Source organism: Saccostrea echinata, unplaced genomic scaffold (assembly GCF_033153115.1).
Source record: "Saccostrea echinata isolate AGI-Se365-2 ecotype Australia unplaced genomic scaffold, CSIRO_AGI_Sech_v1 ptg000033l, whole genome shotgun sequence".
Lineage (NCBI taxonomy): Eukaryota > Metazoa > Mollusca > Bivalvia > Ostreida > Ostreidae > Saccostrea > Saccostrea echinata.
The window spans coordinates 29,637,039-29,661,153 of record NW_026889782.1 but is presented as its reverse complement, the minus strand read 5'-3'; the positions used below and the strand labels follow the sequence as shown (position 1 = coordinate 29,661,153).

The 24,115-nt window shown below is 35.5% G+C and overlaps 2 protein-coding genes across 2 annotated transcripts; one reads left to right on the top strand and one right to left on the bottom strand.

Moving 5' to 3' along the window:
* Positions 1 to 4,114: 4,114 nt before the first annotated feature.
* Positions 4,115 to 4,831, top strand: LOC133198392 (uncharacterized). The gene has a single exon (XM_061334487.1). The coding sequence runs from the start codon at positions 4,115 to 4,117 to the stop codon at positions 4,829 to 4,831; it is 717 nt and encodes a 238-aa protein (XP_061190471.1).
* Positions 4,832 to 15,958: 11,127 nt separating this feature from the next.
* LOC133198391 (fibrinogen-like protein 1) lies at positions 15,959 to 21,376 on the bottom strand. Its single transcript, XM_061334486.1, has 5 exons — positions 21,283 to 21,376; positions 17,520 to 17,665; positions 17,110 to 17,206; positions 16,408 to 16,575; positions 15,959 to 16,212 (listed from the first exon to the last, which is right to left on the bottom strand). The coding sequence occupies exons 1-5, from the start codon at positions 21,374 to 21,376 to the stop codon at positions 15,959 to 15,961; spliced, it is 759 nt and encodes a 252-aa protein (XP_061190470.1).
* Between the last annotated feature and the right edge of the window lie 2,739 nt (positions 21,377 to 24,115).

The window sequence follows — 24,115 nt, the reverse complement described above, 5'->3', positions numbered from 1 at the left end:
TTTGGACATCAAATTATTTTCATTGTTCACTGCGAACAAAGTTTATTGTATGGTTTGGTAAAGGATTTGGTGCATTTCCTAGAGTCACGACCATTGGTAGTTCCACAGGAAGAGTCACGAAGCATAGCAATTTTGCTCTCTGACAGTAAAGGCATTCGATTGGAGCAGATAAGACAGGACACATCCTTGCCACTCATCTTCCTATATAAGAACGGGGAAACGACCAAGGAGCTCGTAGACCTATTGATACAAGAGTTCCCTCATCTTGCTAAAGGGCACAAGCCAGTAACAGTTTATTTTTGGGGTGGAACTTGTGATATAACAAAAAACAAGGAAAATACATTAACATTCGTGGTAAGGCAATTGATACAGTGCCATCTGTCGTGAAACAGCTACACAGGGCCAAATATTTTATTCTTGGGAATAACTGCCGAATTAAGTTTATTGGCATATCTATTTATTTAGTTTCTCTGTACAACGATATCAAGGGGCATCAGAATCCAACAATATTCCTCGACTCGGACCAAGAAGTTGAAAAACAGGTAGATCTTCTCAATACACATATTGAACAGATAAACTGAGAGCTAGGTCGAAACACACTTAAATTCAACGCTGACTTGCGGGATTCCAGACGGGGTAAAAAGAGATACTTTTTTGAGTTGCTATCAGACGGTTTGCACCCAGGCTATCTTTTGTCCCAGAAGAGGTTAAGGCGACTTAAGCTTGACATTATTAAGGTGTGTTACACCCCGTGTGATACACTGGAGGTAGACGAACAAGAGTTCCTCTCATTCCAACATGACGAACGAGGCCGAAAACACTGATGGTGCAATGATGAAGGATACTAACTATAGTGACAGCGGAATAGCGACTGATAATAGAAATGAGGATGACAACGTCTGGCTGCACAAGACACTTGAGTCTTTCAGTTCTTCTTTTGACAGACAGCAGCAACAAAATCAAGAATTATTTGCGCAAACTATGTAGGAATAAAAAGAATCTTCAACAAAACAGATTGCTATACAGCAAGCCATGTTTCAGAAATTTCTTGAGGAATCAAAGGAAGAGATAAGTCATTCCCTAAGAATCCCAGCATTTGCTTCAACCCCGAGGCCAAATGCGGCTTCGGGATTGATGCACACTGGACAGTATCCTCCGGTTAGTTCATAGGTTTCAGATGTTGCACCAACATGGTCATGCGACTTCTGGATGGGCACCATCATCTCAGCATCCTTTGTTTGCTGGTTATGCACCTGACTTCACCTCAGACCGAAGGGGAACAGACCGACCATTGAAGCTAGTGAAGGACAGAGGCCCTCTCCTTATCAACCTAGCTCCCGAGGTTGACCCAGGTCCTTGGAGAACAACCAACAGCACCAAGAGGTCCTCAGACTAAACTCCCGACATATGAAGGCAAGGAAGATATTGAAGTTTTCCTTGTTCCATTTGAAAGACTAGCAGAGTGGTATAACTGGACGGAAACTGAGAAAATAGACCGCCTCTATGAAAGTCTGAAGGGTAAGGCAATGTGAGTATGTCTGCTCCTTGCCTAAAGCACTAACAGCCAACTACATTTCAATACGCGACAGCCTCACTAAACGCTTTGGGCGCAAAGATCCCCCAGCCACTGTTTGCAGGAAACTGGCAGAGATTAAACAAAAAGGAGAGTCAAATGATGAGTTTGGTGAAGAAGTGCGTCGCTTAATTACCCAAGCTTATCCTGGTACTGACTTAGAAATGCAAGATCAACTTGCAGCAGAATCTTTCTTAAGAGGATACCGGAATACCCGGATTGCATATGATGTGCTAAACAGAATCCCTAAGACACTTAATGAAGCAATAGAACTTGTCACATATCAAGAGCACAATTATATCACCAGTGAAATGGCTCCCATTTCACTTTTGATACTTATTTTAATATATTTTATAATTTTACTTAATAATTTTAATATCATTCATAAAATTCATTTACTTTGATAAATTCTTGATATCCTAAGTTATTTGTTCACAAGTAATGAAACTAAACCAACACATTTTACATCTGGCTAATTCTTATTCCCCAGAAATATTTAGTGCTTTCTTAGCAATTGTAAATCATTTACACTCATACTGCCTGATGGCAATGGTCACTGATTAGGTGTTAGATTAATTAAATAAATCTTCTTTGACTTCCTGACATCAAAGTATGACACTTGAGTATTCTATTGTTCAGATTACTTAGTTGACAAGTTTTGCCCTTTTGGCTATATTTACATTGAGTAATTTCTTACAATTAGTTAAAAATATATATATGAGAATACAGAGAGTTAAGAGAGATCTAGAGTGACAGAGCTAGTGAGTTGATGTGTTAATTAAGAACCATGTAGGAATTAGACTAAGAAATTTTTAAGATTCTATTTCTATTTAGGCCAACTTTATCTAAATTTTAGTTAGGACTTGGACTTGCATCTTTATGTTTTTATGTTGTTTGGAATTCACTGTTACTTTAATAAACTGTCATTGTTACCCTACAAATTTGGACTTATGTGCTTCCTAACATTCCCCAAACCCTTGAGCTAAATTCCCCAATGAACGTGCACCGCCGAACTATGTCCCAGACATCCGAGAGCGCCATCACAAAAATTAACATTTTTAAATTAAAATATCTTTTTAATATATTATTCTAAATTTGGATGTTTATCTGTTAAATTCTCTATCTATAATTATTTTATGTCTGTTATTTAGTTGATTGTGTCTCATTTTCTTTGAAGCAGGATTAAGACATTCCAATTGACTTTTAAGTGACTGTCAAAGGAATTGATACTCGTTAGGTGTAAATGCCTCAGGACCTGTTAATCTTATATCAATTACCTTGTTTATATAATTATTTAACAATGTCTTTTATGACCATTCTATCAAAGAAACACACCTGTCCATCAATTAATTCAGCAAGTGTCACAATTCAATCATTGTTTACTCTCTATGTAACAAATAGCGATGTCCATTATACTTTCTTCAGTTTGGAGGCCTGATGCTCTACCGGCCACATCCAACTCGGTTAAGACTTGTAAGCCATTGTTGAAATTCATGTTTATTGTTATTTACCATCGTCTATAATAAATTCGGAAACCTGATTTTACCAGTTCTTGGACTTTATATTGGAAGACCATAAGGAATACGGCACCTTTCTCGTTTACGTTGTATTACGGCCCCACAGCGCCGCCACTGTATTAACCGCCAAGATTCCTTCTTACCCGTTTGCGCAAAACAACGGATATAGTCCATGAATTAGTTTCATAACTTTATAACCAAAACCTAACTGGTTATAATTACAGGGCCACTGTGGGGCGATATATAATGACTATCAGAAGCGAGAAAGGACTAGGAGGGTAACCTGGACAGATGATTCTGATGATGATTTTCCTCCTGATGATGATGCAGAGACTCTTAGAGTGCAGCGAATTCAGAAACTCACATATGTCACCATGGAGCAGCTAGACCACCGTCTTAAGCAAGCAGAGTCACAACTAAAACGGAATCAGGAGAAAGAGAGAGTGAAACGTGACCACCTACTAAAGGATATAGAAAATAGATGTTTTCAATGTGGACAGACTGGGCACTTCAAAAGTGACTGCAAATCTAGACCCCAAACAGTCAAATTGCAGGAACAGAAATTGCCAACAGTAAAGGAAGAGACATCAAAGACAGCAGAACAAATCAAGCGCACAAGGTTTCACGGAGCAGGAAAAGGGATCGTAACCCCTGTCTTTGTGAATAATGTACAGATCAAAGGTGTTGTGGATACTGGTGCAGATGCTACTGTTGTCTCTTCTACCATTGCCCAAGAGGCAGGGATTGTTACTAGTAATTGCCAGCAAGTTCAATTCATGAATGCGGAAAATGGTGCAGAAATGACTGCGTTTGGAGGTGTCACTGCGACAATCCAAATTGGCAGCCAATCAACCCATTGGCCAGTATATGTTGCACCAATACGGGATTCTGTTTTAATTGGGATGGATATTCTTAACTCCCTAGAAGCCGTTATATTCACAGGACAATGTAACCTTCGCATTGGAAGGGAAATCATATCTGGAACCCTAAGCTTGATAACAGTTACCCAGCTTGCAGCTCTGTAATGGTCGATGAAAGCTGTTGGATACCTCCAGAGAGTGAGAAAATTATCGTTGGAAGAGTACAGGTACCACAAAGTGGCATATTGTCTGTCTTAAACAGTTGCAAGGATGATCTTCCTAATGGTGTTTTGGTTGGATCTTGCTTAGTCAATATGGAAGACAAAGAACCTGTTCAGGTTTTAAATGTCAGAGATAAGAAAATTCGCCTTGCTAAGGGAACCCATTTGGGAAAGTTGACAGAAGTCAGTGAGGATATTGGTTCAGCAGTAGTAAGTGTAGATACAGCACATCAAATTGAAGTTGATGAAACGATAGGTAGAAAAGCTGAAAGTGAAACTGTACCAGCCCACTTACTGGAGCTTGCAGAGAAATCTTCCAAGAATATGACGAAATCTGAACAACAGGCACTTGTCAGCTTACTCTCTGAATTTAAGGATATTTTCTCCAGAGAGGAATATGACCTTGGTACTTTTACTGTAATTAAGCACCAAATCAACACAGATGGAGCCAAACCTATCAGACAACCTGCGAGACGAACACCTCTAAGTTTTCAGAGTGAAGAAGCTGACTATTTGAAAAAGCAATTGGAAAATGGTGTGGTAGTCCCCTCAAGCTCCGCACGGGCATCTTCTGTAGTGTTAGTCCGAAAAAAAGATGGAAGAGTACGCTGGTGCGTGGACTATCGGAAGTTAAATGAAGTCACACAGAAAGATGCTTAACCTCTGCCTAAGATTGAGGAGTGTCTTGACACCTTAGGGGGATCCAAACTGTTCTCCACACTGGATCTAATGAGTGGGTATCACCAGTTTGAAGTTCTTGAAAGTGACAGACCCAAGACTGCATTTATTACCAGACATGGCTTGATTGAATACACAAGGATGCCTTTTGGGCTCTGCAATGCGCCCTCTACTTTCCAACGGGGAATGGAATTGGTTTTAAGAGGACTTCAGTGGATCATCCTTCTTATCTACCTAGATGATGTAATTATTACAGGAAGTACATTTCATGAACACTTAAGTAATCTTAGAAAGGTGTTTCTCCGATTTCGGAAATTTGGACTAAAGTTAAAGCCAAAAAAATGCAGCTTATTCCAAGAAGAAGTTGTATTTTTGGGTCACGTTGTAAGTAAAGATGGGGTTCGTGCGAATCCCTTGCTGATTCAAGATGTGCAGAGATGGCCAATTCCAAGAAGCCTCAAGGAGCTCCAAGCCTTTTTAGGGTTGACGAACTACTATTGCAGATTTGTGAAAGGGTATGCTGATATAGCTCGTCCTTTCCACAACCTCACACGCAAAGGTGTACAGCACCAATGGGGTGAAGAATAGGCGACAGCATTTGAGGAGCTAAAAATTGCTCTTACTTCAGCTCCAATCCTTGCATACCCACTTGCTGAGGGTACCATGACTCTTGACACGGATGCTTCCAATTTCAGCATTGGAGCTGGGATTCTTGGAGCGGTCCTCTCTCAGGAACAGGATGGCGTTGAAAAGGTGATTTCTTTCTCCAACAGACTCCTAGGACCTGTACAGGAGCGGTACTGCGTCACTCGACGAGAATTGCTCGCAGTGGTTGCCTTTTGTCATCAGTACAAACATTATCTGTTAGGCAGAAAATTCCACCTCAGAACTGACCACAGCAGTTTGGCATGGTTATTTCGCTTTAAATCACCACAAGGTCAACTGGCTCGGTGGCTCGAAGAATTGAGTCAGTATTCTTTTGTCATTCAGCACCGAGCAGGAAAATCACATGGGAATGCAGACGCCTTATCTCGGCTAGATAAGACAACTTGTGATTGTTACAGTGCTGGTTATTGTTCGAAGTCGTTACCTTATGGAGGGTGTGCATACTGCCAGAGAGTTGAAGAGCAGTTGGAGAGATTTACAGAGGATGTTGATTATATTGTACCACTGACAGTTCGTAAAGTAAGACAATCTGAGCCTGCTACTTGCAACTGGTTGGAACAGGAGGATCTAAAAACCGCACAATCTGAGGACAAAGAAGCACAACTCGTTACCAACTGGTTGTTACATGACAAACCGGAGTCATGTGACGTAAGAATCCTTGGCCCAGCAGCTAGGAGTTATTTCCTCAATCTTCAGCAGTTTCGTCTGGTCAATGGGATACTCCACTACCAAAGGTTGCATGATTCAGACACACGGTCACTGCGACTGTTTGTGCCAAGATCACTCAGGCGGAAAGTAATAGAAAGTTTTCATGATCCACCGTACTCTGGACACCAAGGCGAAAGAAGAACTCTGGATAGAGTAAAACGCAGCTTCTATTGGTATGGTCTGACAGCAGATGTTCTGCACTATGTATCAAGGTGTGCCATATGTGGCACGGAAAAGAGAGCTTCGCGTAAAAGCAAAGCAGCAATACAGTCCTATATTTATGGTGCTCCACTAGATCGTTTGCATATTGACGTGCTTGGACCCTTCCCTGCAAGTCAAGTGGTAATAAGTACATTCTGGTAATAACTGATCAGTTCACCAAATTGGTAGAGGCGTATGCTGTTCCTGACCAATGCAGTGAGACAACAGCAAAAAAGCTTGTGGAGGAGTTTATAGCGCTGGGTTTGGCGCCCCTCTCGAGATCCATACTGATCAGGGTAGAAATTTCCAAAGTGACCTGTTCAGGACTGTGTGCAAATTGCTAGGAGTTGCACAAACAAGGACCACACCTTATCATCCTTCTTCTAACGGTCAGGTTGAACGTTTCAATAGGAATGTTTTGCAAATGATCCGGTGTTATGTTGACAAAGAGCAGAAAACTTGGGATGAGCAGTTTCCCCTCTTACTCTCTGCATACCGAAGCACTCCACACAAAGCCACAGGAATATCCCCAAACTTTATGATGTTAGGTAGAGAGGTACACCAACCAGCCGAACTAGTTTTTAAGGACCCAGAGACAATTCGAGACCCACTGGACACCCCAACGTATGTTGAGAAGCTTAAACATGCTCTGAGCACAGCCCATGATTTTGCGCGAAAATCTCTTCAGCAGGCACAGATAAAGCAAAAGCGTCTTTATGATCTGCGTGTTTCCAGTAAGCAGTACGAAGTCGGCGATTTGGTTTATGTCAACAAAATGGCTAAACAAGTAGACAAGTCACCCAACTTGCAATCTGTTTGGGAGGGGCCTTTTATCGTCAAAAAGAAATACGGGCCTGTTTTGTACGAGGTACAAGGACGAAAAAGGTCGACTGTGATTCATCACGATCGTCTTAAGGCATATACCTCTGATTTCGTACCTGGCTGTGTCAACAGATATAGTCTCCCAGAACAAAACGACTTGGAAACCATACAGGAACATCAAGGTGAAGTGAACGGTGAAACAGACAGAGCGCCAAACAAAGAAAACATGGACTCAGATGATTCCTTGGAGACACCTGAGAAGGAGATTATTGTTGAACAGGAATCGAGGCCACTGCGGACTCGAGCTGGCCGTGAAATACATCGCCCAGATCGGCTTAACCTTTAGTGGACTTAGCCTAGAGGGGGGCAGTGTGGTGCAAACGGACTGATTTTACACACATCTTTTATTTTCCATTTTTACAGTGTTCTTTTTGGTTATCTCCCCATGATTACGCGGGCTTATACAGTACACAATACAAGTATATTTTGTGGCCAGCTCGCGTTTGTTATTTGTTCGCTATATATTAGCGGGATTTGTGGTGCCGTCAACTAAAGCACTACAAAATCAAATTTTACTAAGCCCGATAAAAATAAACTGAAAATTATTTAACAAGATCTTAAAAAGGATAAGTGAAAAAAATAAAATGTGCAATGCAATTATAGACTTTACAGTTAGAGAACATAATATTTTTACATATAAACAAAAAGAAACACGATCTGTCATTCCATTTTTCAGTTCTGAAACAGATCCACACAGTCTCTCTTTAGAGCTGGAGATGGATTATCAATGCTCAGTTCTTTTGGATGCCAATATGTGAAGGTCACGTTTGAATCGTTCCAACGGAATTGACCTTCAATCTCAAGGTCGTTTTCATCTGTCCAGGCCAGGCAGTCACAGAATACGAGCGAAGAACAGGTTTCTAAAATGATTCATTAATGTAGCATTCAAATTATTATGCAAGCACCCTCAGATACTGTAGATTCAAATCTATTTAGTTTTTGGTCCCAAGAGTGGAGCTATGAAGGAACCTAAGTTTTACATGGGAATGTTTGGGAACAAAACATCTTTAAAACATCTGAGGATAAACATTCCGAACCTGAGTTATATTTATGTGCAAGCATATTCAGATACTAAGAAAATAACAATTCATATCACGGTCATCGGTCGTAGAGTTGAACGGGGTGGCAGTAAATACAACATTTACAACATGACAACCCCCAAAATCGTCTTCCCTAGAAGAAGTCCCTGAAAAGTTTTTATTTTAATAAACAAGCAGACAGTCTCATTGACAACAGATAGCTTTTTTTCTAAAATTAATGGTCTTCGGAGATAGGAGGGGATGCCAAGAGGGAAAAGGAGTTTAACACAGGAATGTATATCATGAAAACTTTAAGGGGAGCCACCTGGGGGGTTATTGTCTGTAAACTGCAATTGCAAAACTATTCAATTTTATACCATCTGTCCTTCACGCAAGTATTTTGAAAAGAAATTTCTTCATTTGGCATAAATTATCAAAAAAATAAGGTAACGACAAAGCTGGAATTTTTATTTTTTACGTACAACTTAAAAATCATCTTATAGCAAAACGAAAAAGATATATCAATTATGATATTACCTGTTTTCTATCAAATAGATTGCATTTCTATCTTAAAATTGTGTATATAGCAGCGCTTGCATAGGTCTTAATTTTAATACAAAATGTCTAATATGTCTCCAAATGCTATTTTCAAAATTTCCCTTTTTAGTTTTTATTTTAGAATGTAAGGATTTTCTTGAAAATGGTGACACCAACTCAGGAGTGCACTATATTTATCCCTCTGAGACCAGCTCCTGTCCTGTCCGAGTTTACTGTCACATGGAAACAATGGACGGAGGCTGGAAGGTATGTAGTTTATTAATAAAGCTTCAAAATTTGGATATGAAATGTATATCGCGGATACTATGTTGACGGTGCTACCGTTGGGGAAGCGCAGATGTGTATTACTGGATACCTATTCCGTTTTAACTCAGAACCGCCTCTTCCAATCGTAAAAGACATTTGGAGCGTTTGGACTGTGACGTCACATGTTGCATTACGATACCGAAGTCTTAAAATGGAAATTTTTAACAAAGAACGTTTAGTCTACCATTTATCTCTGCAATATTCATTAAATCAAGGTGATTTTATTACGCAGCACAGTTAAGGTGCAGTAAGGAGGCGGGGCCTAATTTACACGGGAAGTACTTACTATGACATCACACAAAAATATAAGTTCTTCAAATTACCACAAAATGAAATGATTTGCTATTTTAAACTTATGAATAGCTTTAAACTACATCAATACTAACTAGTGCATGCATTATTGTCGTTGGTTAAATCCCACACAGCAATATATAAACATTCACTGATCGCAATGCACTTGTCAATGTGACGACAAATCGGAAAATTTGACGCAGTTTGTATGCAGTAAGAGGCGGATCAAGATATATTTGTACAATGAAAAATATATTTTGTAATAAAATAAAATATAAATTGTAGATATATAAGAGGCCATTAACTTGGATGCGATGTCTGTTTTATGATTTTATTCATATACTTCCCGTACATTTCCTAGACAAGCGATACTGTCGTATATTTGTATGCAGATTCATTGAAGGGTAATAGAAGGGTCGTAATAAATCGATATATTGCAAGGGCATAGCCTCAATGAATTATGACAAGCTTTTACACATAAATTCAAGAAGTATGAAGATATTTGAAAAGTGCTGCGAACCTGTTGATATCTTGCAAATGAATTAATTATATCTATATTTAATGTACTTGACCAGCAAACTATTCAACATACGGTCTACCAAATGTAATTTTAGCAATTAGATAGTTGAATCTATATAGGTTCGCAGCACTTTTCAAAAACTACAAAGAGTGTTGAAAATAATTATATGTTAAACTTAGATTTTTAACTTGGTTATACCCTTGCAATATTAGAATTTATAGATGACCTCAATACTTCAGGTATATTTGCTAAAATCACGTGACTGCCACATCACGTGACAAGTCTTAATAAGAAATCTAATCGTCCTCAACATTTAGTTTTCAACCACATTGCATTTGTCCGATAATTGTAAAGTCCTAAAAAGAAATGCCCATCCTTGTAAAGAATGTATTTTCTATTTAAAAAAATCGCCGATATTTCCATTTGGCACCTTAGCTGTGCTGCGTATTTGTGAACTTTTGTTGTTACCCCGAGAACATGGTAAGCAGCGAGATGCATTCGCGTTGCATTGTGGGTCTTGATGTTACTGCCAAAAAACATCATTTAATTAATAATTCATTAATATTAGTAATATTCTTAATCACAGAAGGGTCCAGTCTTGTATTCTACCATATTTCAAGTTGAAGTTGTAAGCCAATAACAAAATTTTTAAGTTTTTTTGAAAAGTTTATTAAACTACCGTGATCGTATAGATTTTTCAATGCTAGTTTCTGAAATCTCACCAGAATAGACCAATACACCGGTTATAGCAAAAGTTTTAGATATTTAAGAAGAGCGTAGAACTAAAACTCCAAAAGTAATAATTAAGGTGAGGTCCAAAAAAATAGAGTCCAATTTGTAATCCAAAGAGTATTCCAAAAGAGTATCAATAGATGCCAAAGAATAGTCGAAAGAAAGAAGAATAGAATCATAGAGTGCCGTTATCCGGCAAAACAGGGTATTTTGTGCTCAGAGGTATTCATGGTCCCGGATATAAAAGTACTTTACATTGGCGGACTTAACATTACTATGTCACCTACGCTTAGTCCGTAGGTCTGTCCGTTGACCTATGAACCCCAACATGGCACCACCCTGCAATCAAGGTATACCTTCATTAATAATATTTATGGACTCAGTCCCCATCTCTGCACCACAGGAGTTATAGCCCTAGGCTCTTTTACTTATCTGCTTCAAAGTTCCCAATTTTATTACTCTTAATCAAGAATCTTAATAGTAACTTACATTTCCGTTCAAATTTTATTGCTTAGTATCGATGGGCATGATTGGTCTATTCTGATATCATTCCATTACAAAATGATTTACAAATTATATTTCATTGTATCAACAACAAAATCCAATTTGTTCTAACAAGATAATTCTAGTTCATGAACATTAAGACCCTTTTTCAATTACAAAGTCACTGTATGTTGTACACTAATAATGTACATCCTTGTTTAATAAACTTTTATTTCATTTTACTGTCACTACTAAGTTCACTATTAATAACTAAAATGATTATGATATGAATATAGTCCAAGTTTAAAATGTTCAAATAAAATGTCCGTTCTAATCACTGTTCTAAACAATATAGGTTTACAAAGTCCACACTTTGTATTTCTTATAAATATACATCGACAATTGCTTCCAAGCTTTTTAATTACAAAAGAAATTCTACAATTCCTAGATATCGAACATTTGATACATAATCATGTTTTTCTTCACCCTACAACCATAGTCCTGCTGGACACGTCATTACTAGTCATGTAAACATAGTTAATAATGAGGACCTTATATCCCTTATTTTAATAGGGCCAAAATTTAGGGAACCCCGTTCTTTCAACTGGCGACATAAGTTTATAAATGTTATGAATTATGTGGAAGATTACGCCAGGAGATGGGCCAAACACGAAAAAGAAGACCTTGACACTTTGTCAGAATGGATTAAGAACATCAGTTGGATGTTGAAATCTTGCATTAAGCGATTGAGGGGTTGTATGAAAACTATTTATCCTTCTGTCTTTAACAATTTAAAAGTAAAAAAGGAATTGGATAGATTAAACAATCAGTATGTACTGGTTCCAGCTGACAAAACTGGTAACAACATAGTCTTTGTTTGTAAGGCTCACTATTTGAATTGTATTTTAGAGGAACTAAGATTTAATTCTATGGTCGATAAAATGACCTTGTCAGCAAACACAATTTATCATTAAGTCAAATGCTGACTGACGTTTTTCATACAAATTGTTAGGCCATTTTTTACACACTGAATTGTCGACGGTTTTTTCCGTTATTTCCCAGTCATGACAAGGAGCACACGGCGGGTGTGAACGGTCGGCAGGGGATGCTCACTCCTCCATGGCACCTGATCCCACCTCTGATGTTTGGAGGTCCGTGTTTGCTCTGCTCCTATTTTGTATTGTTTGATTGACTTTTGAGCCTGAATACTGTTCGTTATCTTCATTATTTCATTCTACGGGTGGAAATCCAACTTACACCCATACTTCACTTTCTAAGGAAGAAATTCTTCAAAATCATATGTCCGTTTCAGATACTTTCAATATTCTCAACAATCAAAATGAATTTGAATTCCCATACCTTTACTGGATTCCTAAACTTCATAAAAATCCTTACAAACAAAGATACATAGCGGGTTCCAGTATATGTTCTACCAAGCCCCTCTCTTTACTCCTCACTAAAATATTTACTGTAATGAAGGAGAAACTCTAGGAATACTGTACAACACTATATTCGAGAAGTGGTGGAAATCAGATGTGGAACTTAAAAACTCCAAAGAACTTTTAGAAAATTTGAAATCACAAAATTTTAATAAAATCAATAGCATCAAAATGTACGACTCTTCAAAACTTTATACAACCATTCCCCACTATAACTTGAAGTCCAGGATTTTTGACATCATAGACAGCTGCTTTTTCAATAAAAATGGTACTCGTAAATATGCTTAGCTTGTCATTGGTCATTTACAGGATTATTTGTAAAACACTCTGATTGTACACACAAGTACACTGAAGTTGATATTAAAAAGATGCTTGAGTTTCTGATTAACAATATTTATGTAGTTTTTCGAGATCAGGTCTTCCAACAATCTGTTGGAATTCCCATGTGAACCAATTGCGCCCCCTTATTAGCAGACCTATTTTTGTATTCATATGAAGCAGAATTTATTCAAAAACTTCTACATGAGAAGAAGAAAAATCTTTCAACTCGACATTTCGATATATCGACGACCTATTATCAATTAACAATAGTTACTTTCATTCATATGTCGACTCGATATATCCCAGCGAGCTTGAAATAAAAGATATCACAGATTCTGACACATCTGTTTCATATTTAGATATATTACTAGAAAAAGACGTTAATGGTAATCTAACAACTAAGGTTTATGATAAACGTGATGACTTCAACTTTTCAATCGTCAACTTCCCTTACTTATGTACCAATATACCGTTGTCACCTGCATAGGGGGTTTATGTCTCTCAGTTGATTCGATACGGAAGAGCATGCTCTACGTATGTACAATTTCTAAAATGAGGAAAGCTAATGACAAACAAGTTAATGAAACAAGGATATCAACAGTCTCGTTTGAAGTCATCTTTTCGCAAGTTTTATGGTCGACACAATGACCTTGTCAGCACATACAACCTTCATTGAGTCAAATGCTGACTGACATTTTTCATACTAATTTTAGGCCATTATTTATACACTGAACTGTCTACGGATTTCTCCGTTATTACCCGATCATGACAAGGAGCACACGGCGGGTGTGACCGGTCGGCAGGAGATGCTCATTCCTCCATGGCACCTGTTCCCACCTTTAAATTTTGAGGTTCATGTTTGCTCTGCTTCAAATTTGTATCGTTTCATTGGACTTTCGAGATTAACTTCTGTTCGTTATCTTCATATTTCATTGGATCAAGGTGCAATGTCCTATTTTTTTCTTCTCCCAGGCATGTAGCTAGAGCTCGCAGTGAGAGGAGCGGTTATAATAATATCTATAGCTTGTTATTTTATATTCTCTTTATCCAACAAGTTGAGGATTGTCACTGTAGCTCAGTTGGTAGAACGCTTGCTGCGTGATTGGAAGATCAATCCCTGGTCGCGACTGACTTATGTCGATAAAAATAGTTCCTTTGTTAAGCTCTAGGCATTTTGATTTGATACAAAAATCATAGTACATTTTCATACATATGAGTAAATTTATCCATACATATGTCACCGTGCTGCATTTCAGTTATGATACGCAGGAGGAAAATGACGTTTCCCAAAATCAGTGAAATGTGTTTAGTATTGAAATAGGGATACGATACTTTTTTACATCACTGGGCAAAGGGCAATAATTCTAGTTTTCTTGCTTTCCTTTTCTTGACCTTTTGGCACTGCATGAGAATCTGGTTCATTGTCGTGAACGAGGTTGTTTAATCAATCTTTTTAGGTAAGCTGATGATATTTCCATATTTTAATAATTTGATTGTTTGAGACAGTATCTGTTGAGAAAATATCCTTGAAAAGTTGAAATATTCTTTCATGCTTGCTCTAGTGCACATAACCTTTTAAACAATTACAATATGTTCACGATTATGTCAATCCTAAGTTATTTACATTCCGTTCCATGTTTAAAAAATCCTTTCACAGCGATTTCAATACACTGTCACCCGAGAAACACATAAACAGGAAGTAAAAATAAGTCAACATTCCGTTGACATTTCATTTCTCTTTGTCGAATAAAAATAAAGTTAATTATACAATATAAATGTGCCAAACGATATCTATTAGTATGCTGAAGGTGTGGGGCATTAAACACAGATCTCTGTAAAACACACACACACACACACACACACACACACACACACACACACGCTTGAAACAAGTTTCAGTACTCGATAGTCCGCTTAATATAAAACATACTTTTACTAAAATGCGAATATACCTATAGGTACTTAAGCGAGCAAATATATAATTTCATAATTGTGAACTTGAAATAACCGACCTTAACAACTTTATTAAAAAACTTTGTCCAACCAATGTCTTATTTAGAGATAGTGAATCCATTTTGTACAAAATTCAAGTGATGCTTTCAAAGTATTTTATGAGCATTGTGAGAAAAGCCCGAGAAGTTGAAAATGTACTTAGAGAAATGGTATCTTTGCCATATTATACTCTGTTAATATCGATCATCAAAGATATTTCGTGACTATGCCATACAAAGCTTTTAAATAAAATGGTTTATAATCAACCAAACTTGATAAAATGAAATATGGTGATAACGAAGAATATTCAAGCTCAAAGTCCAATTAAACTATACAAATCGGGGGCAGAGAAAATAAAGACCTCCAAAAACATTAGAGGTGGGGTCAGGTGCCAAGGAGAAGTGAGCATCCCTTGGCGACCGGTCACACCCGCCGTGTGCTGCTTGCTCACATCCGCTTTTGTATTACAACATGGATTTCTGGACATTATTATGGTTTCACATGTGTTTAAAGCACATGTAATATTAGAAAGATTTACATTTAAGATGAAAAAAAAATAACATTGATTAATATCTTCAGGAATCTATTTATAGTTTACATGTACATATAGTAGTATAGTCCTTTCTTGATAAAATTAATTCAAAATAAATGAAAAATATCATACAATTATTAACTCCGATATAAACACCTCTAATGAAAATAATTTAATAAGTTTTATTCGAACGAAAAAAAATGAAACGAATCCCATTTGTAGAAGTCTTCTCTTTCTCAATCTTTATCTGTTGAGCATAAACAATAAAAATAATGATTAAAAAAGGTATGATAAGAAACTTATAATTTCTAAAATTTAATAATTTCGAAATAAATATAACAAACAGTGATCGATCTTAAAAAACCACAAACAATTCAAATATGTGAAGACTAATATCGGTTTGAAATATTTCAGAAAACATAAAAATAAAAAAATAAAAAACAATCCTGCGTATTTCAGCTAGTGACGTTTGATCATCATTAAAGTGTCCTTTACATTGGAATTATCGTAGAGTGTAGGATGCCAGACAAAGGTCCAGTCTTCTGGATACCAGGGACCATTCAGGAAGGCATAGTGGCAATGATTGAACCACCAGCCTCCTCTCCATGTAGCAGCACAGCTACCACTCCATCTGTCATTGTCCCTGTCTGGTGTACTGAATGACATCCCAGACAAAACAGCACGAAAATAATTAGTGTACAACATACTGTCACCTATAAATTTTTTTTAAAAAATTAGAAATATTAGAAAGATAGCATTTGCTAAAAGAATTATGTTTGCCAAGAATACAAAAACAAGTGTGCTTATAAAATAGCACCATATAAGTATTTACGGGAATAAATTGTCTCCAGAGACAAAAAAAGATATTGAGAACTTACAGAATCTTTCATTTTAAATCTATTACTTACCTAAGGTCCCGATAGCTGGTCCCCCGAGAAAGAGTAGGTAGAGGCTTGCCTCATCAGAAATGGAGAACTTGTTATATATTTCGTATAAATTAGTGTCATTTTGAAGTGTAATTGAGACGTATAGGGAAGGATTTATTCCCTTGGTAAGCTTGTGAATGACGTCATTACCTTAAATATATAATAATGTTTTTATTTCAGGATTACAGTTTTACCTAATACAACTCATGCAATGTAAAACAGATATATCATAAATTAATATATCATTATTTATGCAGAAAGTAATATGCTAAATATTAAAGACTTTCGTTCTGAGCACTTACACATGTCCACTAACCCGAAATTGATTATCAATGGTCTGTGTATTTCCAAAGAACGCTCGCTGACAAAAAAACAAAATAATAAAAAGTATTTTTTTTTTTGTTTGATATTTTTTAATGTCTCTTTCGAGATTTTCTCACTCATATTGAGATGCCACCACTTGTCGATGGAGGGCTGTAAATTTATACCATTACTCGGCACTCAGGGCCTTTGAGCAGTGACGGATCTTTTTCTTCTTTTTGGGGATCAAACCCCTTACTCTGCGACTCTCGAAAAAATGCAATAACCTCTGCGCCATGTGCACGTCGTGATGAAGACAGAGAGTAAAAAAAGTCCCCTAACTTTGTTCAGAAAATTTAACAAAAGATTTAACTCAGTGTTTACCAATCCAATAAGAGTCTTTTGGGTTGCCAAAGCCATTTCTATACTCCGCCCACGTTCTGTTAAATCTCACAGATCCGCTTCTTCGTTTTTGGATTGCCTACGGATTGCGATGTATAGAAACATATTCTTAATACATGAATACTATACACAATTGAAACATCATTTAAAGTATGCAGTTTTGCGAGTGAAATTCTGAATTTAAAGCAATTGTTTAGTCTTTTTATTTGTATAATCAATATCTATAGAAAAATACGTCGGGAAATTTCAAAGATGCCTTTTGTTAATGGTTTTATCTTTAAAGTTGTTTTTTTTTTTTTTTTTTTTTTTTTTTTTTTTTTTTTTTTGAAAGCAAAAAGAAATCTTATTGTGATTACACGAAATATGAGAGAGAGAGAGAAAAAAAATATTACTGTCCATCCACCACCTTCTGTCACCATGTCACAGTACACGTCTACCAGGATCTCGTTATCTAACGGATTTATTTTATATACACCAGATTGCGTTTGTCCATTAAGGTAGATGTCTTTGCAGTCTCTGTTTAGTTTTGCATCTGTATCTGCATGAAAAAATGGAAGCAATAAAATCATTAAAAGATTATAATAATTAAAAGCAAATTCCTTATGAACAATTGTAGGATTGAAAATAATTCCTGGAAAGTCTGCTTTCCCCATACATGTAAAAGCCCAGATGATGAATAAAACTGCTCCGTTCGTGAATTTAAGAATCCACTACAAGGAGCTTGTCACTTCTCCTAAGAATAGGAGGAAGTAATTTTTACTAATTGTATAAAGGTGTAATGAAAAAGGTGAAGATAAGGAACAGGAATCGATCTAAAAAAATCTATAAACAATTCAAGTTCTGTGAAGAGGGCATGAAACATGGGTCCATGAACATTTTAGACCAGGTGCTTAGGAGGAGTAAGAATCCCCTGTTGATTGGTCACACCAGCTGTGAGTGTTCAATGTATTGATAAAGTAGACAGAAACATATTGTTAAGTTTTCAAGTTTTATCATAATATTGATTTTATCATAAATAAAATGTGCTTATGACACTGGGGCCTTCAATTACATACTAGTAGTTAATAAATAATTAAGATCCGTACTTCTTAAATTTTGCAGAATCAAAACAAACAATTTTATTTCAATGATTTTTTAAAATTCTTTTCTGTTTATGGGGTATCCAGAAAAGTTAATGATTATCTTGCTCCCTTACCTTAGGGATAAGACCCTTTGTGGATATTTGTGGGTATTTCATGAAAGATCTAGGAATTTGTAACAACCTCGTCTGTTTACTAACTTATTTACTGTAAGCTTCCTTTCTCTATCTAGAGTTTTAAAACTATTTTTATAAACCTAATGAATAAAGTTTTGTGTTTAAAACCCGGTAAGTAAATAATCTAATATCGTTCTTGTTCAGTCAAGCTTCTAAAAATGAATAAATGGGTTTTTAAAAGACATCACATTTGCAAAGGTTCACTTGGATAAAATTTTTCACATTTTCAGAACCTTTTTATAACTGCTATCTACACAATGAACATCATGCCAAACAGCAATTATCAAATAGACAATAATGCAGTTTTTGATTCTTAATTAATCTATGTACAGTCTGTATATGTGAAATCACAAATAAAATCTAAGAATTAAAAAAATGCTACGTCAATTTTCAGTATCTAGCAGCAACATATAAATGCACCAGCAGTCACACTAAATATTCAAACAAACATTAGCCATAATCAGCACAATCTCAGGAATTATATTTCTTTATCAATAAATGCTAGAATTGTCATCTTTTTTATGGTTTAGTGGAGATTGTTTGAAAAATCAACAGAACAATTTTATCTCCAACACATTTTTTCATATATAAATTGTAAATTACGAAAGTGTCAATATCTAGGACTCTAGCATAGAAAAAATAGGAATAGACTCAAGCATAAATGGAATCATAAGTTACACAACATATGGATTATGATGACAAAAAAGGGCAAGTATGTACAAATATCAAGTAAAAAGACAGCTTGTGAATAGAGCAAACATTTTCCTATAAAAACAGTGGTGGGAACTAGTGTCAAAGAAGAGGAAGCATCCGCTATCAACTGGTCGAAGTCAATGTGTGCCCATTGTCATGATTGGGTTGACAAGTGATATGGTAGGCCAGTATTGGATCAAATGAGAGATTGCGTTGAGTACAAGATCTTTCTATCGATCATAGAATTTTCGAAACGATAACTTTTAACGAGTTACTCATATGCTTTGCTTCATAAAATGTTTATGGAAATTTATCCAGAAAGAAGTGTTACACTCTTCTACGTTGTATCACTGTTTTTTTTTTTTTTTTTGTTTGTGTGTGTGTGTGTGTGTGTGTGTGTGTGAGGGTGTGTGTGTGTGTGTTTAGGGCATTCCACCTTTCTGTGGAAAGTCCTATTGAAATTGATCTGTTTATTATTATTTTTCTTCCGCTGATTTTTTGTTTCACAACTTATCGAAGAGACGCATCTTTCATATTAGTCGACTACTTAAATGATTTTCAGATTTGACCCAACGACTTCGATCGATGACATTTAATGAAGTTGTTGCCCTTTTCGCAAGAATAGCTTGTTTTCGCTACTCCTCTGAAACCACAAACCGTAGAGATACAGAACCTTCACCAATGCTTTCCACTAATAGAGAGGGCTTTCCAATCTATCATTGCGAAAGGATTCATCGAAGCCTTATACGAGTTATTGCCCCTGAAGTTTTTTTGCTGTTGATGTAAACTTGAAAAAAAATTAACGCTGAGTCATAGAGACATGGGACCAACTGAAATGGATTCTTGCATTTTTGTTCTTGATATTTAGGTCAAGGTCAAAGGTCAAAGTCATCCAAAATATGAGAAAAAGAGAATATATGAAAGGGGGGTTAAACCAATATAAATGTATGAAATAAACTATTCCACGCTTTAATTATCTTCATTTCTTCTTAAAATGCATGTAGAACATTTTATTTATCATAGCTGCATTTAATATAACCCACATGGAAGCTTGTTTCATTCAGGAATCTTCATACTGAACCTGCAACAATCTTAGGATCCGCAGTCAGGCCGCTTTGAGTCCAATCCATGTTTTCCAATATGACGACCTACATACCATTAGCCTCGAATCATTTATATCATCGGTACTTTTCTAAGTAGTTTAACTAAATCAGAACATTTCACATCTCAAATTAAACCTTCGAATGCATAATGCACAGAAATAAAAATACGTACAGTAAAACACATGCCATGCATTGTACTTCAAAGGTAACTATGTAAACAAATGCCATCAACACGGAAGCAAAAAAAGAAAAAAGAAGAGAGAGAGAAAAAAAGAGAGGAAGAGAAAGGAAGAGAGAAGGGGAAAGAGAGAAAAATTGGCCCAATATATAAATCGCAAAAAAAATGCGCGAAGACCTTTTGAACTCTAAAGAGAAACGAGCCCGACAATAAATCTATAGCAAAAGACGAATTTTTTAGTTTTATTTATTTTCTTGTATTTTTCTTCGTCGTCTTCTCCTTTCTTTCTTTCTTTTTTTCTTTTGAAAAACAAATGATATGGAAACGTTTCTCAAAACTATTCAATTCTGATAACTACATTGTACAACATTTTTTTAAAATTCCTAAATAGGTAGTTTACTGCATACATCTTCATTGGAATTGGTGGCGTAGTGGTTAGCGCCCCTGCCTTTCAAGCTAAGGGTTCTGAGTTCAATCCCTGCTGGAAAAACATTTTTTTTTTCATCTTTTTTTTCATTTTTCTTCTTTTTTACAACCCAAATTACATGAAAATACTTAAAAAGGTGGAAAGACCTCTAATTGTTCTGTGAACAATTAGTCTACTAGTTTTTGTGTGTGTGTGTGTGTGTGTGTTTAAATAAATTAATTATAGAAATCCTAAGCTTCTGATTCAAATTCTGGAATTTCCAGGCCTTCGTGTTTATGCAATGTTCACAAATTTGTGTTGTTTGTAGTTTTTATGAGAACGATCACTGTTCGTTATCTTCACCTTTTTTTCATTCAAAAGTGTTTTTTTTAATTTATACAACGGTGTTCAAAGATTCCAATCAGAATCCAGATTGTCAATTCAAGTATATATTTTTGTAAAAGACATTTAATCTGTACTTACTATCTCGAAGGAAATAAAATGTTTCTACAATACTTACCTGTTGACGTACGGTTGGTCAGCAAAGCTCTGATCGCCATGTTGTCCTGTCGTAGTTGCTCTACCTCTTGCTGGAGATTTCTTTGCTCGACCATCACTGTTTGAAATTGATCTATTAGCTTTTCAATGCAATTACAGTCATTCTTTCCATTCAAATAAATGTATTGAGAACGTGTAGACAACAAGCCGGACATGAAAAAAAATGTCAATACTATTGCCATGATTTCAGTTCCCTAGTTGTCTTAACTAAAGTGGTTTTAAATATATGCACGTTGAAATACCCGCTTAACAGGAAGTGTTAAGAAACAACTTATGTGACTTAGTTTAAATACAAATCTGTGAGCAGGATATAAAACACGGTCCTTTAGAGGTGGGATCAGGTGCCGAGAAGCCGGTCAAACCGATCGTGAGCCCTTTGTATTCATTTTCAGAAGGCTTGCGAAGGATAATATTATTTATTACATTTAAATCAGTAAAAATCTGTAATGCATGTATTGAATAAAAGGGATATTCTGTCACAATATGAAAGGATATTATAGTCATATTTAGTCAAAGTGTGATGAAATTTCAGAAGTCCTGCATAACTCTCGATTTTCCTTCTTTTCACGACCTGACCTATTAAATGATAAACAGAGTAACTGAAGCATCCTGACAGATAATTAACCACTAAAGTTTCTCAAAATATGTTGTTGAAATCCACGTTATCATTTTTTTCTATTCTCACAGTTGCTAAGATATGCAGTCTTAACCGTCTTAACTCTCGATTTTCCTTCCTTTCACGACCTGACCTATTAAATGATAAACAGAGTAAATGAAGCATCCTGACAGATAATTAACCACTAAAGTTTCTCAAAATATGTTGTTGAAATCCACGTTGTCATTTTTTTCTATTCTCACAGTTGCTAAGCTATGCTGTCTTAACCGTTCAACTATGATGGTACAACCTATGACACCGTGCTTTAAAAAAGACAGTGGGAAAAGGGAAATTTAAAAAAAAATAATAAACAGAAAATTCCAAAGTTTTGTAGCTGGATAATGAATTTATTTTACTCGTGAGATAAGATGTTAAGATATTTTCATCTGTGCTTTGTACCGTGAAAATATCCAGAAATCCTGTCCCACTCGTGAAATAATTTCAATATCAAAGTACAACAATTAGATATCATTTTTTGTTAATTAGCTTTAATTTCGCCTTTACTTATACACCAGACAGTCTCCTGTTGCAAATCAAATTTTAGCTCATCCAGAGACTTAATTGTTTTTAAATATATTTAACTGTACGCATATGTAACATTAAAGATGAAATATGAAGAAACAATCTAAAAATGTAAATTTCTTTGAATGATTATTATTTAAATATTTGTTTATATATATATATATATATATATATATATATATATATATATATATATATATATGTATATGTATATATATATATATATATATATATATATATATATATATATATATATATATATATATATATATATATATACACACACGTAGTCGTATATCAAAAAAATCACAACACCGAAATAAACTTTACCGGTTTCATTTTCAATCTTCAGGAGTTTCATGGATGGCAATTTGTTACCGGTTACTCGGTCGGAACGATGGCAATCGATTAGAAAATCTGTAATCGGTTAGTCTGAAAAAAAATAAAATACGTGTAAATTTCCTTAAAACTCGATTTACAATGTTTAAAAACCCTCTAAATATTGATAAAATATGACGTTTTCAAATTTATTTCGGCTGATTTGAAGGTAAATAATTAAGACTCTCAAGATTGAAATCGTTGGGGTAATTGGTCAACTGCAAAGTGCTGTTTAAACACCATGTCGTTATCCAGACTGTCCTAAATTTCTTTAATAATATTAATTAAATCTTTGTTGAATTCTGTTAAATGGTTTAAATGATTGCAATGTGTATCTTACCCGTCTATCCTTCGCAGTTACCTGTCAAATTATATTTTTAAACAAACATTGTAAATTATGTGACAGTTCAGAGTCAGTGTTCGTTTATGGTGACAATGCACAACGACCTTGTGTTGTAACATAATTATCAATTTCTTTGATATCTAAGATATGTTTCATGGTTACCTTTTTTTTTGCCTCTCGAAATTGAAATAAAATATCATATAAAGCGTATGAATACAGCAGTAAATGAATATTACTAACGTATTTTTTTCAATTTTCTTGTGTACATACCTATAGTTTATTTGAAAAAATATAATATCAGGAAAATATGTATTTTGATACGATTAACCGATTAATCGGCCGGGACGTCTTGCGGTTAACCGATTCTGTATTCGATTATTCGATTGCCATCCCTAATATATATATATATATATATATATATATATATATATATATATATATATATATATATATATATATATATATATATATATATATATATATATATATATATATATATATATATCTGTGTGTGTGTCTGCTTGTGTGTGTGTGTGTGTCTACATTCGAGAGAAAGAGCAGTTTAATTTAACAAAGGCTGCTTTGTCGGAGTAAAACACATAAGTTAAGGTGTAAGGTGATAAGGTGTAATTGCATGACTTTATAAATCTTGTCTTATTATGAATAGAGCAATACATTGTAAGCAGCTCAAACACGAACCTTTACAAACATCAGAGCTGGAATCAAGTACCATTGAGGAGTAAATATGTCCTGTCGACTGATCAAACCCACTGTGTGTTCCTTTTCATGATCCAAATGGCAAATAGTAAAATTCGTTTATTATTCATTCTTAACGAAATGGCTTAACAATTAGCATTAAAAAACCTAAGTCAAAATTCGAATTAATGATAGACTGTG